This window comes from Trichomycterus rosablanca, chromosome 19 (genome assembly GCF_030014385.1).
Source record: "Trichomycterus rosablanca isolate fTriRos1 chromosome 19, fTriRos1.hap1, whole genome shotgun sequence".
NCBI lineage: Eukaryota > Metazoa > Chordata > Actinopteri > Siluriformes > Trichomycteridae > Trichomycterus > Trichomycterus rosablanca.
This window is the reverse complement of record NC_086006.1, coordinates 21,160,478-21,179,092: the sequence shown is the minus strand read 5'-3', so window position 1 is coordinate 21,179,092 and position 18,615 is coordinate 21,160,478. Positions and strand designations below refer to the sequence as shown.

The following is an 18,615-nucleotide window of genomic DNA, read 5'->3' as shown; positions in this document are numbered from 1 at the left end:
CAGCTTGTGGCCACAAATTTAAATATTGCCAGTTAGCAAAAAACACTGGATTCTTTTTTTTTTTTTGAAGGATTTCGAAGTCAAAACACTTTTTAAAACTTATTTATTCATAATACAATAAGATTCCTTTATGATTATAAATAAATCCTCATTTAAAAAGTTATATGTTAGTGAGGGTCAATTTTAGGTAATAAAATGTGTTAATGCCTGCTTATTTTCTGCAACAGATTTTGCTGTAATCGATAATGTATAATAAAATAGTGCTAGATGAAACTAAACAAAAACACACTGTATAGTCCAAAAGTTAATTGTAATTGCGTCTACTAATTATTATTATTTAAAATGGCAAGTTCAATTAAATGTATTTACCTACATCATATGTGCAGGTATTCATGCAAATCAACAGCTTGTTTTAAAAAACACATTATATAGTGTTACAAATTCCATAAGTTTGCACACCCCTGATTAACCCCTGGGTGAGAACAAACTGTATTTTAGAAGGCACATTTATGTTTTAAAGTGAACCTATTATAAAAACGAAAAACAAAAATGTGCCGTGTGCAAACTTTTGGCACATATATTTTGTAATATGTTAAAATTTAAAATACAACAAATAAACAAAATTCAACAAATAAACAAAAATGTGCACTACAGTGTACAGAGTGATCTCATGCTCATTTCGTTTTTATCAGCTGCTTTATCCCAGTCAGGGCTGCAGCGGGTCCAGGAAACACTGCACTAATCCATTGCAGGGTTTCGGCCATATTCCCTCCTCAGACATAGCCACGTCTGTGTAGATGCCCAGTCAGCGGTTTGATACGTAGAAGTATTTCACTTGGAGCCTGCTATTGATGTTTCAACTAATTTCAAGGTTATTAAATGTCAAACCATGACTTTATAGGCCTCATGTTGAAACAAAAAAAAACAACTGTTTATACCGTTAGTCAGGAGTGGGGCTGAAACGCCTGAACTTAATAATTGTGTGGGGTGTAATCATACATTTGGCCATATAGTGTACGTACAAGTTATATGTGTGTATATATTTTAGTAGACCAATGGTTCCTAAACCCCTATTTACAATAGCCCAAAATTGTATTCATTAGGTTCAAAACCTTTTATTTTTATATTATGCCTTTGATAATACTACTACCACAACTAGTAATTACACAGAAGAGTGTTAATGACATTATAGCAACTTCCTACAGCGATAAATCAAAGTAGCTATACTGTTTTATAATGTTTTCACCTAGTAGAGTGTGCCCTACATATCTCACAGTAATAAAAAAGTGCACTAGATTGGAGTATGCAACACTAGGTACCCTATATAGTGCTCTAACATAGTGTGTACACAGAGGTTTGGGTGCAGACTCTTTTAGCCGATGGAAATCAGTTGATGTTGACTCCCAGCAATATGGCCTCCTTCAGAGCAGTGCTGTCGTTCTCTAATGTACTTAAACCTCGACTGGAAAACACGGTTAAGGTAAAACATTACTTATTACCACAACTTAAAAACAATACAATAGATTAATTCATTTGATAAACACGGTTTTTATATTTTCACGTCATCTCTCGCTGTCGCATGGCACATTGTCAAAAACGTGCGTTTTGTACAACAGTTAGCTTGTTTTTAATGGACATTTAAGCATGCATTGATTATAACAATGTTAAACACATTATTGAATGTTGTTTTATACTAAAAAAAAAAATCAAAACAATATTTGCACAATGCTAACCCGATCCATACTAGGAAGTTTCTTTCTACCTGTATTCCGACAAATCCCGGCTGTTGCAGGCCAAGTGTCAATCTGACCAATCAGAGCGCAGTATTTTGGTTAACCCTAGATTAGAAGGCGGGACATGTCAGAATATAGGTGGAAAACAAATGTTTTTTTTTTTTTACTAAAAATACCGTGTTAGAAATCTAATACGTACTAATAATGACATTAATTTAATGAATGTCTATTTTACAGTTTTTGGGAGCGACACACTCCGCTCAAAGGCACAAATCTACAGCCACAGTAAGTTTGAACTGTTTTTTGTAAGAGTTAAATGTTACACTGAGTATAAGAGTATTAAGTATTAAGTATTAAGAGTATAAGTGAACTATAATCGGTGTCATTAAAAACAGGGAGGTTCTGAGAGCTGACAAAAATAGGTGTGATCATTTAACTAGTTCAGTTTAGTTCAATGTCACTAAATTAACTCCACAGTTATGACCCAGCCACACCTGATTTTAGATAATTATTAAAAGATGAAAAAAGTCCCTGAAAACCTTTGAATAAGGCTCAGACTAATGTCCTTGTAGATGTATGCTAACATCACCTGCATACAACCATGGTTACTATAAATGTAATTACTACAAATTGCTTCTGTGGTATGTATTCCGTTAATAGACAAGGCATAGGTGGGCTGTCAAAATGAGGAAATTTGCAGGTTTGTTACAATCATTACCAGCATACTTACAAAGTACACTATATATCTGAAAGTATATGGACATCTGACCATGTTGGGCCTTGTATACCAAAATTTTGGGCATTATTATAAAGATGAAGCTTTTTGTAAAAGCTTTCCACAAGATTTTGATTGTGGATGTCTTGTTAACAATGTTCCAATTGATTTTGAAGGTGTTCAGTGGGGTTGTCAGGGTTCTGTGTAGCCCACTGAAATTCCTTCACACCAAAGGGCCTTTCCTAAACTGTTGCCACAAAGATGGAATAATATAATTTATTTTATATTATTCATTTTATACACCTGGTTGCAAAGGATGTGCTTGAACAATTGAAGTCACCAATTGGCTGTTTAGTGCATTATAGTTGGTGTTTTTAATTATTTTTATAAAAATGACAAATGTCAGTAATAGGGCTGTCGCGCTAACCGCAATTTTGAAATAACGCGGTATAGACCAGCCAACCGCAGGGCATGCCAAGCAACCGCCACACCGTGATATTCACGTTTTTTTTTTTTTTGTTGTTGTTGCAGGGTCCATCTTGTTTTTCGCTTACAATCGGGCATAATAAATGTTAAATAAATTCATAATGAAAAAGAGCTAAGTGCGTAATTTTCCTGCAAACTGTTCACATGCGTTGCTGCTGAGTGTCAGGCTTTGTGTTTTAAGATGGAAACACTAGACGGTTTTCCATCCACCAACTTTTTGCGAATTTTGAAAACTGCGCATTAAAACACCTGGATGGAAAAGCAAAAAATTCGAAAAACGACCCAAATATCGCAAAAAAAAGTTTTCACGCTTGAACGAGGTGGAAAAGTTAGAATATCGCATCGCCGAAATGCGAAAAAAGGGGATGGAAACGGGTTTTGCGAATAAACGATGACGTTTCAAGCTCTAAGTCACACACACACGCATATATATATATTTTAAAACTGAATCACTGTCAACGTGTGTAGTGTACCTGAAAAGGTGTGATGTTTTAATAACTGCTGCGTTATGTGCGCTGCTGAGAAAGCCAACACATACATCACGAATCAACAACTGGTCATCCACAAGTGCCTGCAAAACAATCAATGGCCATCCCTTCTATGTACATAGCCCCTGTACCCGACTGCTGGAGGGAGGATTGGAATGTGTGTACCATCCAGTGCAGCGTACACCTGTGGTATATGATGCGCTGTGTAATTACGCTGTGCTATTTCTTCTGCCTCCTGCGCATTTGGTAATACGACGTAATGTTTAATTGGTTTTGATGTTATTGCTTGGCATACAGCGTATACACTATGGTGAACTGTTGTTACGCTCACGCCGAACGTCTCGCCCACTACTACTTGTATAAGGCAATAGCAATCCTCTTTTCAGTTGGCACGGGTGGCCGGTGACTGTAAACTTTTGGCTCTACAGATGACCCGATCATAGCTCATCAAAGGCTGATTTTGACATTCTGAAATTCTTGATCCAAAGCTCGTTTGAAAAATGGTTCTGCACGATGTGCTCCCAAAATTGTTTAGTGCGTTTTACGTTCCCAGATGCGAGGTGAACGTTGCCGTGGCACGGAGATTTGAGCCCACATTAGACGGGCCATTGCTCGTTCTGCCCGACGTCTCTCACGTCATGTAAAGGTTTTTTCACATAACTGTAGTTGATGGAAACGCAACATTTTCCGCTTTTTTTTCTGCCGATATTTCATAAATGCGCATTACACTTGCGAAATGTTTGGATGGAAACGGTTAATGGCAACAGGAATTACAGGCAAGTTTATTAATGATCAAATTGAGTTCACACTCAATAAAATACTTGTAATTTAGACTATATTCAAACCTTAAAAAAGCCTTGGCGAACTAAAACACTTAATGACGGTTAATATGGCATTGCAGCCTGCAAATATTCTCTTGCTGGCTTGCTGAAATGATTTAAATGTATTTTTTCGTTGAATAAAAATGTATTGAAACGAATAATAACTTAAAATGTAGTATTATTTTATATATTATATTGTTATGTTAATTATACCTACTAAATAGATGGTTAATAGTGACGCGACAACCAGGCTAGATTTGCTTTGATCTGTAAAGTCGCATGCAGGATCAGTACACGTGTGAATTAGTGTAACATCGGTAATGCCGGGAACATCACTACCCCACTCAGATCCTCTCTAAACCACATCAGATGAACGTGTTGGTTCTTCTAGCGCGCATGATAACGCAGGTTTAAACTCTTACAGACTTTATTCTTTATTCTATTTTTTTTTACCATATTTTGATTAGATGTGTGTTTAAAATATTTAGCCTAAACACTTTTTTTTCGTTTCACAGTGTATATCTAGCCTAGGCTAGAAGCTTAATTTAAACCTTTTTTAATAGAGAAAAGACGCACATCCCTGCTCTGTTCTGTATTTAACAATAAACACACATTTGATTGGTCTTAAAGCTGTCTCATCTTTGTCATTATAAAGCAATAATATACCGAATCATAGCCTAACAATTAAGCTTGTTTATATAGCTCTAAAATCCAGATAAATTAAGTCATTTTCAAAAACAAAAAAAAAATGGCGATATTATCGCATACCGCGATATTAAGACAGGCTGAATATCGCAAGGGGAAATTCTTTCACCGCGACAGCCCTAGTCAGTAATTCTTTCTTAAAAACTTTGTCAATTTTAGTGCTTATGATTCTTCAGTTTTACCAGATGAATTGATCCTTTCTGGTCACTGCTGCTTTGGGCTTTGCATAGTTATAAATATAGTATCGTGAGCAGAATTGTCATGCTTCACAACAATATCACTCTTCTTTGTTTATTATTTGTATCAAATTAATGCAACATATAATGTACAGTCATTAATAATTCTGTTTTTCTATCCTTTCTTCCCTACATTAATTTCATCTATAAGAAGCCAATAGTAAGTATCACATAATTCATCATTTCTTTGCATATGACTGCCACTGAAAGCATGGTAGGTACTAATTTCATGCATAATGTTTGTCTTCAGCCTCCGCCAGCCAGATATGGTGGCAAACACACCGTTACACTGATTCCAGGGGATGGAATTGGCCCAGAGCTGCTGAACCATGTGAGGGAACTTTTCAGGTCAGTATTTGCCCCATCCTGATTGTTTTCTTTCTATTTTTGCACATCACACTAAATGGTTTCAGATTCCTTGTGCTGCATAAGTAAAAAAAAAAAAGGGAGCAAATACTTTTTCCACACAGACTAGTAGTAGTATGTTTTATTTAAATATTTGTAATACTTGTATTCCAGGTTCAGCTGTGTTCCTGTGGACTTTGAGGTCGTAAACGTCAACTCTTCCCTGACAACTGAGGATGATATCAACAATGCTATCATGGCCATTCATCGTAATGGAGTTGCTCTTAAGGGTAAGACTTGTGCCAGTGCAACACTGTGTTAATTACAAATTAGATTTTTAACAGTCTTATCAAAATAGATGCTGGCACAGCTGGTTGCCTGGGTGCTGCACAGCTCCAGAGATTTTGGAGTTTAATCCTTTACCTCTGGTCACTGCCTGAGGACTTTGTTTCACACAAGTACTCTGGTTTCGCTTTACTGGTTGCTCTAGATTGCCCCTACATGTAAGTAAGTGAAGCCCTTGAATCCCACCTTGCACCCAGTTTTTCCTTTTGCCATCTGATCAAGTTGAAATGGTTTTTGTTACTCTTTGGACAAGTAGGTCATATAAAAGTGAAATCAGTCCCTCTTAATATGTTGGCAAAATAATTGGTTAGTATTCTGAATGATCAATACTTGGCTGGCTGTTTTTTGTAGGGAACATTGAGACAAACCACACACTGCCACCTTCACACAAGTCAAGGAACAATCTTCTCCGGTAGGTCTTCTTTACTCATAAGATTTCCCAAAAAATTCCAAAAACTACAGTCCTCTGAAATTTTTTTTTCTTTTTTCAGCACCAGTCTTGACTTGTATGCCAATGTGATGCACTGCCAGTCCCTACCAGGAGTGCAGACTCGCCACCAGAACATCGATATTATCATTATCAGAGAGAACACTGAGGGCGAGTACAGCAGTCTGGAGCATGAGGTAAACAGGTCATCTGTTCATCATTGCTCTCATTTTTTCCCCATTTACTTTTACCTTTAAGGTTACAGTGTGCAACATTTGTGTGTGTGTTGAACTCTCTGATAGAAATGGAAGGGCCTTCCCAAAACTGTCGCCACAATAATACAACACATCCCAGCTAAAGCAAATACATTTCCAATGATTTAATCATGTTGGAACCCAACTTTAGGTCATACAGACTACTAGTCGGTTGTAACATCAGCAGTATTATGTTATTTGTCAGTACATCCACATTATAAATTCTGTTTATGTGTGTGTTTTAGAGTGTGCCCGGTGTGGTAGAAAGCCTGAAGATCATTACACGCAACAACTCTCTGCGTATTGCTGATTATGCCTTCAAGCTGGCAAGAGAGAAAGGCAGACGCCGGGTAACAGCCGTGCACAAAGCCAACATCATGTAGGTTATCAAGGGTGTTTTACATAACCACATCATGACTCACTGTGTTTTTGCCAAAACATTTTAGTGCACATAGAAAAAACAGTTGGGTTGTTTGTGCTGAAAATTAAGTTAAACATTTTACACTTATCTTTTTAAAATAACATGCACTTCCCAGCTTTAAAAAAATGTAACTGTAATGTGCACACATCATGTCACAGTTGCTTGAGATCATCCTAATGAATTGCACACTACACAGCCGCTCAGCAGTTAGACACTAGTCTGATGCATTCTAAAATATGCAGACAAATTTGCATGAGCATATTTGCAAATTGTGATTAATCTGTTTTGTCCGTGTTCCCAACAGGAAACTAGCCGATGGTCTTTTCCTGCAGTGCTGTAAGGAGGTGGCCGCTGGATACCCCGACATTGCCTTTGACAGCATGATTGTTGACAACACTACCATGCAGGTCAGCGGTCGCTTAATGAACATATCATAAATTACTAGTTTGCCCTTTAGAGCCAAATGTCTGTCCAGAGGACAATAATAATTCAAAACTAATCCCACATTAATGACATTATTGTGATGCTATGTTGTATTACTTTGGCTTCCAGCTCGTGTCCAAGCCCCACCAGTTTGATGTGATGGTGATGCCTAACCTTTACGGTAACGTGGTCAGCAACGTGTGCGCTGGGCTGGTGGGAGGACCTGGTCTGGTTCCTGGAGCCAATTATGGCAAGGATTATGCTGTTTTTGAAACAGTAAGTGGAATTTAGCTAAGGACTTGTTGGAATGCACAACAGTTTACAAAGAATTATATAAAGTAAAAACACAAAATCCAGTGAGCAGCAGTTTGGCGTACATGGAATGGTCAAACTGACCATGTAATTATGGTGAACATGGTATATCTGGAAATGCTGAACCTTGAGGTGGATATACTACAGTAGCTTAAGTTACATCCTCAATAAATCAATTAAACCGACATGCCTTGTGAACTGTTCAAGCTGCTGCTGGTGTATGTAATGGTTCTAATTCATCTCGAAGGGATTTAATGGGGTTGGGTTCTGTGCAGGCTTTAGGAGTTTTTTAAAACCATGTTTATGAACCAAGTTGGAATTATAATTGTTTGTTTATGCCTTTCTGCAGTGGGTGTGGCTAAAATATATAGCATCAGTCATTGGAAAGGGTGCCCACATACTGTTGGCCATAAGGTGTATCTATCTTTTAAAGATACCACTCTTACTTTTTGTCAGGGATATCCAAGCAGCAAACACTCACCAGCCAAAAATCTGTTTATTGCTTTTTAAACTGTCAGATGTGATTGATTGGGGTTTTCGTGTTCTGGCAGGCCACTAGGAACACTGGGAAGAGCATTGCTGGCCGGAACATTGCCAACCCCACTGCAATGCTACTGGCCAGCTGCCTCATGCTGGATCACATCAAGTAAGTTCAGCAAATCTGCCGAGTTGATCTTGTTTATTTTGTTATGTAGCTACACATGGAGTTATGAGAGAAATAGCTCAGCCAAGATAACTTGGATCCAAAGTTTTTTCCCTTAAATGCCATGTGTCACTTGATTTAGTTTTTATTTAATAGCACAAAGGTAAGTGTTGTGAACGTGTGGAAAGTTTCTGCTTTAGCATCAAACTAGTTTAAGTCTTTCCATCTGTCCCTTATACAACATTGTTAACAATACACTTGTTTCTAACCTGAGTCTAATGTAAGGATGGGATGATTTAAACTGGTAGCTGTAAGTTTCTTTTAGCACCAAACTTGTCTTGGCTAATAGAATACCTTTGTGCTAACGATAAACTGTGCACTTTAGGAATCATGCTCCAGTCTGTGGATGTATCTTAAATATCTTTCTGTTCAGCACCACATCCACTAGAGTGCCGCTTATTCCATTCTATGTAGTGAGCATTTCAAAAGGCTCTATCTGGTCTCACTGTGATTTACAAGATGTAATACAGCCTCCACAAGGGGGAGTTTGCGTACAAGATTAGTTAATTATTATTAATTTTCTCTGCGACCCATTTTTTTGGCTCAACCCAGGGTTCGAAAAACCCTGGATTAGGACAAGTTTGCAGGGTTTTTTTCGTGAGTAAAGGAATCCGCCTACATATCAGCAACAAAATATTGCTGTAAATAGAAAAATTGGATCCCTGCTCTGATCATCTGATGATGATAAAAAATTTTGTGTATGTAAACATACTTGTATTTATGTAAACTTTGCTTGTAGGTCACTTTAAATGAATGGAAATTTGAATCAGTGTTGTTTTTCTTTTCTCCTGTAGACTTCATGAGTATGCCAGCATGGTCCGTAATGCTATTCTCACCACCATGAACGAGACTCAGGTAAAGCTCTACAAAGTTCTACAAAGTACCTTACTTTCTAATAAAAAAATAATAATATTGTTTTGAGAAACTAAATCGATAATATCTATAAGTAACTATTTGTAGTATTTTTTTGTTTGTTTAGTTAATTAGTTGTTGTAGCCCTTGTGAGCTTGTTTGGTGTAGGGGTAAGAGTCACACTGCTGATAACAGCATTGCCTGACTTCTGGGCTTTAATTCAAGGCTGGCTCACAAATATACAAAAGGTGCGTGGTGTTACATGAAGCTAGTCATTGGTGGGACCATCAGGGCACCCCTTTAGTGCCAGTCCCAAGCCCAGATAAATAGGAGGGTTGTGTCAAGAATAAAAACTGTATCAAATAAAATCGCTGCAGTGTTGCCTAATAGAAGCTGAAAGAAATAGTTTATTTATCATTCATTCAGCTGTTTCAGCTCTGCTATTTTGGCAGTGTTGGTTACTGTGATGACCCACTCAGATGCTAAAATATTGCTGATGTTTACCTGTATCAAATGCAAGCTAACATAGCAGGTCTAACAGCTAATAAGCCATAGGGAATCTCTTATTTAACTGCATATTCATGAATATTAATACATCCTGGTATTTTTTTAAAAGAGTAAAGTTAAAAAGCGGTATTAGGAGTGCATATTAAAATTACACATCAATCATTTTATTATTTAATAGATTCTTTGATGGTTAAAAACGAGTTTTTGTTTCTTCTTGTGTTGTAGTTACACACAGCGGACATCGGGGGGCAGGGCACTACCTCTGAGGTGGTGCAGTCCATCATGAGGAACATCAAGAGCACCGGTCCTCTCACTAAAGAGCTCTGATCCTATAACCCAACACCACTACAGCTATACACGGTACTTCAGTTCATTTATCACATGATTTATCACACATCATGCATTCTGTGTGTAAATGTGGAAGAGCTGGTTTGAAATGTGTTTATGGGAATAATTTGAATAAAAATAAACAAAGGTGTAGTCTTAAGGAAGTTAAAAGAAAAACGCTGTTGCGTGTGTATGTGTTGTTTTGGGTGTATTCACACGGATATTATATGACTCATTAATTCAAGACGTCTTACTAAACAGATTGCCGTTACTCTGCAGATTCTCGTGGATATCAGCACTCCAGTGTGTTAACACAAACAGTGAGATGACCTCTCTTCACATGCTCTACTGGAAAACTTCTGTATTTAATTCATCAGTATTTAATCTGTCTGGTTTGATTTTCATTCTGGGTCACTTGCTTTCTTGTATATCATTATAGTGTTTACAGTATCTGTTTATATTTATATAGATTCTGTACACGGTTAGGGTTAATGGTCTTAAAAACATTCCAGGGTTTACAATGGTGTTTGTATTCTGACAGCTGTCCCCCAGACAATCCAGTATTGAGTGGGAATAATAGTTTTTGTTTAGAGATTACATTTAAAACAAAATATGACATTCTTTAAAGGGTTATTATATGAGTTGTGACAGCACATAATATATTATGTTAAAAAAGAAATGTAACTTAGTTTTATGTGGTCTTGCACAAATACACCTTATACACAGTTCAAACTATTTTATCTTGCTGCATTTTCAATGTTATACAGATGCATTGGTTATACTGGTATACTATGGTTCTTTTTCGCATCAATTCTGACTATATATAATATAAATAAAGTGATTTGTGTGTAAATGAATTTTGTATTTAAAGTTTTGCAGTGTAAAAGTATAGTACATTCTTCATATTTTATTTTTATTAATTGCTTTTTCCTGGTCAGGATAGTGGACATAAAGCAGTAATACTTGTAGGCCAGCCACAGCTCAGTAGTTAAGTTACTGGACTAGTAATCAGAGGGCAAGCACTGCCAAGTTGCCACTGTTGGACTCCTGAGCAAGGCCTGTAAACCTAAATTGTTTGAGCTGTATTCAGTCATAAATGTAATTGGCCCTGGATAAAAGCATCTGCTAAATGCAACAAATGTAAATGAATCCACTGGACAGGGAGCCAGTCCATCACAAGGCTTCGACCATCCCCTCCGACATAGCCAATGTTGTCAGTTTAAGTGCCCAATCAGCCAATAGCACCGCTGAGATTTGAACCCGGATCTCATCAGTAGTGGGCTACAACAATGGACCACTGCGCCACCTGAGCACCCACATTTTTCATATTGAAGCATTCATTTTTAATCAAGAGCAAGTAAATATGACAAGCAGATGCATGTAGTATTTTGTTGTAGTAAAAGAAGAAAAGAAACAGCTGCATTTAGCTCATGCGTTGAAGCACTCTGACCCTCCATGCGGTATTTGTGCCTGATTATGGTTCTAAAGCAAAGTTGAGTAAACATGATAAGTGGATTACTTTAGTGATGGCTGCTTTGATAAATCTACAGTTAAATCCAGCTGTGTGCTGTTCTGGTAAGTGGATAAACAGCGAGTCTTACATGCATCCAATACTTCTAACCCAACTTGAACAGCTAGGAACGTGAGCACTTTTTAATATTGTTTTCCAGTGTTGACACATCGATGGATTATAACACCCCCACCACACTGAACCAGCATCACCACAGCCCGCGTACCAAAAATGCCCATACCTAGTTCATTTTTAATGTTAAAAACGGGAACAGTAGGGGTGGGTTAGATGGGACTCCAGGACTGAATGTCTTAAAACATTTCAAATTATATTAAGGTCTACATAAAGTAGCGTCACCCATTCATGACGTGTGTTTAACAGGAAATTATATGAGTTGAGCGCTGACACAAAGGCTAGCCAAGAGCTGGAAATGGGGCAGATAGTAAAAATGTAAGGAGAGCTGTCAAACTGACTCGAGCTGTGTCTGCAAAGGTCTCTGATGCACAGCGGAGAAAGAGCCAACACAACAGAGCGACTGGAAGTCATTAACCTTCAACAACGCTTTGCAATCTACAGCATCAGGAGACAGAGTGATGTAAGGAAGTTAAGGAAAGTTTTAACTATGTGCCAATGAGACTAAAAAGGGAATAGCAATAACCAGTCGGGCATTGTATAACAGAATTCTACTTTGGATCCTTTTGGATATTCTGTTCTATTCAGAACTATTCACTAATTTTAAATCTATTATGATTTAATATGTACATAATATTTGGTCGTGGTGGTGGGGAACTCCAAGTGTGTCAATGGGATTGAAGTCAGGGCTTTGTGTAGTTCACTAGAGTTCCAAGCCAAACTTAAGTCATGTCTATATGGACCTTGCTTTGTGCACAGGGGCTGGAATTAGTGCCAAATTAAAATACAATCAATACAGTGGAAAAATATAAAATGCAAAACACACGCCATTGCTTTTCATAGTAGCATGCAGGATACATGCCAGAATAAAAAGCTAAACCTCTATTACATTGTTTTCACATCTCTTGACCTTAAATGAAATGCTGAATTTGTGTCAGAATTTAATACAAATCAGCTTGAAATGCAATCATCTCACAGCCTTACTACATTTCAGTTCAAGCTGTGGGGTATTCATGCCGCAATGAAAAGTAACCACTTGGTAGAAGTAATCCTCTACCAAATTTTGGGGTGTGGAATGTACGGTTTTGTCATGTGACAGATAAAGTGTAATAATCTTAACTTAACTTACCCTAGTTAAAATTTAAAGGCAGATCATTATTTGTAAGAAGGTTCAGCTGGTAAAAAGGCTGGTGACCTTTGGTTTAAAGAAATGTCTAAATACTGATTCTGTTGTATCTGATACTGATATTTTACAGGTTTACACATACATTTCTTTAACTTTAGTTATTACCTAAAGCGGTTTGTTGAGTCTGTGGCTTTTGGTGCTTGTAGTCTGAGTGCTTTATTGCATAGAATTAACTTGAATTATTGGTAAACTGTTTCTACATTTCTGATGTCTTATGCTTCTATGTTCTGGCAGACAAAAAAGACCAAACTAATTTTCTCTGCCTGTTTAAATTATTTTGGAGAAATCCCTCTATATAATGCCAGAGAAAACATGCCAGTTGATTTTACCATTAACAACATTTCACTTGTTACACTCTGAAGATCCCTGTTTTTTTCTGATTATTTGGAGGTTAATGCGGTTTTGAAGCTCTTCCTCAGATCCACTGGTCTAATGATGGTTGGGGCCCCAGGAAGACTTAAAATTCCAGTTGAGCTCTATGCAGCCGAGAATTAAAAAGTTGCGGATGTGCTGAAAAACAGAAGCTAAACAGACCTGCAATTTTCAGCTTATGAAAGCCACCGAGAAGACTAAAGTGTTTGTCTCAGGATGGCTCAGCAGGAGGCGACCATTAAGAAAGTCTGATGAATGCTGTGCTGTTCTTGAGGGCTATGGATGGCATGACTCCACACACACAGGCCAAGCCTGACAAAATCAAACTTCATCGCATAATTACTACAATTACCTACTAACATGTGCTACCACTAAAACAGATTAATGCTTCGGGATTGGGTGAAAACACTAAAGTTACTGTTGGCCTGTTCATAGTTTATGTTTTGGGATTTGTTTCGCTTTACCTACTTCATCCTGAACAGCATCGCTGTGGGTCCATCAGCACCTTGGATACGCTGGGCCAGAGTCCCAATCCATCAGAGAGCAATACACTATTAGAACAGTAAATCCACTTTCTGCATATTTTGGGGAGTTTGAAGGGAAACCAAGCAGACACAGGATGAACCCAACAGACATTGACTAGACAACCAAAACCCAATGTATTAGTAATGTAATAATGAAATTCAAAAAAGGCAAGGAACACTATAAAAAAAATGAGAATATTGGTGATGGAGAAGTACTGAGCTGAGAAGCATCCATGACTACTTTCGCCTTAATTTTTCCAGACCCCCTAAATGTTTTTACAAGGCAGACTGTTGGCCAACACACATTGATCTCTTGTTTCATGAAAAGATTTCATTTGCAAGTCTGATATATGTTATTAGCCCCAAGATTGTGATTTGGCATGTCAGTGGAAATGAGTTGTAGCATATATATGTATTAGTAATCAACAATCACTCCTCTAACACCACAGTAATCACTGTTTATTAACATTTTCTGCTTTGGGCTCTGGACCGAATGGACACTGAAGAAACCAAAAAAATAGCCTGGCTTTATTTAGCAGCATTAAATCATAATTAAGGTTGGCCAGAAAATTCTAAAAAAGGTATTAATGGCCTCAAAATCAAGCCTCTAAACAAATACAACCTGTCCTGTGAGTACTCCATGCCCTCATTATACTGACAGACAACAAACTGCTTGAATGACGCTGCTGTGGCCAGATTGAGATAAAAATTGTAGTGTCTGCAGGAGGACAGGGATGATGGGGTACCACCATGTTACTGCTGCAACAGCGGTTTTTATTGTCTGGTTGTTACATTTACATTTTCAGCATTTAGCAGACACTTTTATCCAAAGCGACTTACAGTCTAAGCAACTGAGGGTTAAGGGCCTTGCTCAAGGGCCCAACAGTGGCAACCTTGCAGTGGTGGGGTTTGAACCAGCGACCTTCTGCTTACTAGTCCAGTACCTTAACCGCTAGGCTACAACTGCCTTGTTGTTGCTGCCAACTGGTTGTTATGGCACTACGTTGAAGCCTGTCTCTGCCTGGTGACAAAAACAAGAGCTGAAGGGGTTTGCACATATTAGAGAAACTGTGTGCTAGTCTGCAGTCCTCCTTGGCCAGCTTGGATGTTGAGTGTTGAGGACAAAGGTTGACATTGCAATGGGTGGTGGTGGTGGTTGGGAGTAAGTGGTAAATAGAGATAAACAATAGTGGAGAAACCCAAGTGCAAATACCTCCAGACAGGTGTACTGCATAAAACAATAAAACAATGATCATCCTACCAGGACATTTAAGAATGGTATGATGCAAAAGGATGGTAGAGAACTGAATGCTTAACACCTCCAGTGAGGATTATGCTGTGGTTCATTTTACTGGAATGTCACCATAGAAAAAGGGTCACTAAAATCAGTTTATTTATCTGACTGATATAATGAAACATACACACCCATCAGTCATTACATTAAAACCACCTCCTTGTTTCTACACTCGCTGTCCATTTTATCAGCTCCACTTACCATATAGGAGCACTTTTTTAGTTCTACAATTACTGACTGTAGTCCATCTGTTTCTCTGCATGCTTTGTTAGCCCCCTTTCATGCTGTTCTTCAATGGTCAGGACCCCCACAGGACCACTACAGAGCAGGTATTATTTGGGTGGTGGATGATTCTCAGCACTGCAGTGACACTGACATGGTGGTGGTGTGTTAGTGTGTGTTGTGCTGGTATGAGTGGATCAGACACAGCAGCGCTGATGGAGTTTTTAAACACCTCACTGTCACTGCTGGACTGAGAATAGTCCACCAATGTTATGTTAGTCCACCAGGTTTTAATGTTATGGCTGATCAGTGTATATTCTCATTTTTCAAAGCACTTTTACGCAAAGCATTCAGATTCCCGCCTAATATGCTGTCAAAACAGCTCTAACATGACATTCACTCCAGAAAACATCTGAAAGAATCCTTTACATTCACCCCATAACCAGCATTAATCTGCAATTTGAACCACTGAAGTCCTTCTGTTGGTCTGTACCAGACATCATTGACTAAATGCACCTTTAAGTTACACAGATTCTTAGTGTTATTAGTTGCCAGATATTTTGATAAAATGATTCTAGATGCTAAATTGACCCTATGTAAGATATCGTTTAGAATTTAAAACTAATTTTAGCTTTAGGTAAAGGGTTTTTTAATCATCCTGAAATATGGGAACATAATTGCAAAAGTGTTTGTGCTATGGATGCACCTGATCCTGTAAAATGTCCTCATAGATTCTGGCTCTTACACAACCATAAAAGACAGACATGACATCGGACCTAACAATTTCAGCTGGATGGCTAACAAACATTTTATGGGTCTCACACCATGATTAATAGTTAGCAGCATGCATTGTGGGATAAAGACATGTTTTGGTTGCCTTTAAACATAAAATGGTAAATGTTTCTGCTTTGCTTTTTTTGTTGCTTTGGGGTCCAGGTTTTATTACATAAGTTAGATTCTTGTGATTTTATTTGTGAAGCTTACAACATTCTGTTTCTATTGCGACTTTTTTATTAATGTACTTTTTAATTCTATGATTATTTTTGTGGCTTTTAGCAACTGCCATCTATCATTGAGCTTCCAGTTGCTGTTATTATTTGTAGTTTTTCATGTTAATGCTTTTATAAAGGCTGCAGTTCAGGCACATACTCTTTGGATGTTAGTTGACATATGTTGCTCTGAAATCATACATATTAAAACGCTAATTGTCGGATCACAATTATGGCCGATTCATGCAGTTAACATGTATTTAACCTAATTGAACTCATCTGTGCAGATGTTTGTTTTTGTTATTTAGTCATTCCAAAATCAAGTCATCTTTTTATGTGGTGGCATCATTGTTTAGTCCACCCTCTGGATTTAAAAAGTAATTTAACAAAGTTGTTTTTTAGGAAACTGCATTCTAATTTAATCCTTCCCATCCGGCATCAAAAATAAATACCAGCATATTTTGTTACAGGCCAACCATAAAAAGAAATGTTGCAATTAAAGAAAATGTTTACAAGGGAGTGTGTGTGCCAAAATGCTGTAATACTTTTGATAAAACCCATATTAGAGCCATAAACATGGCAAAACGCTTTGCTCCATTACAGCTTTATTTAGACAGCTTTATTCCCAGTTGTATATGTTTTACACCTCATATAAAGTGTCGTTTTAATACTAAGCAGTACTGTTATTTTAAGTAAATGAAAAAACAGGAATGAAGAAAACAATGCACTATAACTTGATATTTCCTCATTTTACTCTGAAAGTGCTTTTAGTTTCTCCATAATGATTGGCTGTGGTTTTAAAAGTGTATTTTTACTTACTTCCTCATTTTAGATTATAATTTGATCAGAATTCATGACTAAACACCTTGTTTATTTCATCAATAAACTCATCAATAATTACTTGCATGATGTTATAGAAATTTCAACTTCAGGTTTTATCTCACCATGTAGGAGTGGCTAGATGTGCTATAATATACACTACTGTCAAAATGCTGCCTTAAAGTTTCCACAGGAACACAATGCTATGATCTACGTAAACTGTGGAAAAGTGTCAGGGTATACACTACATGTCCAAAAGTATGTGAACACGTCTTTTAATAATTGAGTTAGAGCAGAAGTCAAGTGCAGTCCAGACCTTCACCACTGAGAACCAAATCTTAAGTTTGAGTCTTGGGTACTATCAGCCTGGCCAGGCACTCTTGCCATGTCAAAGGGATGTGAGTCATCTTCTTGCTTATGCAACAACAATTACAATCTCCATTTTTGTTAATTCGCTTATACAGTATGTTAATTATCTTGATAATTCTCTTGAATTTTTATTTTACTGACAAAAGTACAAAGAAATTATTTTTATTTATATTTGATGCCTATAATATAATAAAAAGTTGAGATGACGGCAAAATAATGTTGAAAAGTTCACAAAATAATTACGTTACCTACAATAGGCAGGTAAATTAGTAACAGGGAATAGTATCAGGATTGGTTATAAAATCAGGATCCATCAAAGGCTCAGTCAATGAATGATGGGTCATGGCTTACCACATTGTGCCAAACTTTATGAGAGTTAGTTAAAAAAACAGGTAATTTAGCAAATAACTTAGGTCTTTCACCATCTACCATTGCAAAGATTATGAAAAGATTCAGAGAATCAGGAGAAATTTGGTGCATGTAGAACAAGACTGGAAACCACTGTTAAATGTGCCTGACCTCCAAGTCCTCATATAGCACCATATGTTACAGTGATATATATAGTCACATAGGCTCAGGAGTACTTCAGTAAACTGTTGTCACATAACACAGTCAGCTTTAAGAAATGCAACCTGAAAATCTATTAGGCAAAAAAAGCCATACATAAAAGTTTGTGCTTCACACAAAGTGTGTGCGCTTGACTGGCCTGCCTGCAGTCCAGTTTTGTCACCTATTGAAAATGAACAACACAGGTCTCCACTGAAATGATTCAATGGAGACAAATTACAAATTCTTGTTTTACTGCATTGTACAAAGTTTCCCAACCTTTTAGAAATGGGGTTTGTCCTATTTGTTAGGTTGAGGTGCCAATACAAGTGATAGATGAATATAGGGAGATTGATGGCGCTGCATAGGTTAATCCACAACTATCTGGTATAAAGATGTGCCTGAGGGCTTCACACGTGTAAAAGGAAGTGGGAAACACTGGATGCAAGGCAGGAAACACCAGTGCCAAACTCACAAACGAAACAGAAATAAAAATCAAACCTAGGTAAACAAGACCCCGTCTTTATAAATGATGGTGTTTTTTGAGGCTAA

At 37.4% G+C, this 18,615-nt stretch overlaps 1 protein-coding gene across 1 annotated transcript; it reads left to right on the top strand.

The window, feature by feature from the left end:
* Window positions 1-4,158: 4,158 nt before the first annotated feature.
* On the top strand, window positions 4,159-10,932 carry idh3g (isocitrate dehydrogenase (NAD(+)) 3 non-catalytic subunit gamma). The gene is made up of 13 exons (XM_063016068.1): window positions 4,159-4,198; window positions 5,280-5,344; window positions 5,435-5,532; window positions 5,704-5,819; window positions 6,226-6,286; window positions 6,366-6,498; window positions 6,801-6,934; window positions 7,281-7,383; window positions 7,529-7,675; window positions 8,263-8,357; window positions 9,209-9,269; window positions 9,999-10,133; window positions 10,380-10,932. Exons 1-12 carry the CDS (start codon window positions 4,159-4,161, stop codon window positions 10,098-10,100), a joined length of 1,155 nt encoding a protein of 384 aa, XP_062872138.1. The 3' UTR covers window positions 10,101-10,133; window positions 10,380-10,932.
* The last annotated feature ends 7,683 nt before the right edge of the window (window positions 10,933-18,615 follow it).

Bases quoted from the DNA above. Each gene is read 5' to 3' on its own strand.
- idh3g (XM_063016068.1), top strand. From the start codon at position 4,159: ATGTTTGGATGGAAACGGTTAATGGCAACAGGAATTACAG. The intron at 5,533-5,703 runs GTCAGTATTTGC...CTTGTATTCCAG, and splicing joins CATGTGAGGGAACTTTTCAG to GTTCAGCTGTGTTCCTGTGG. The intron at 6,499-6,800 runs GTAAACAGGTCA...TGTGTGTTTTAG, and splicing joins ACAGCAGTCTGGAGCATGAG to AGTGTGCCCGGTGTGGTAGA.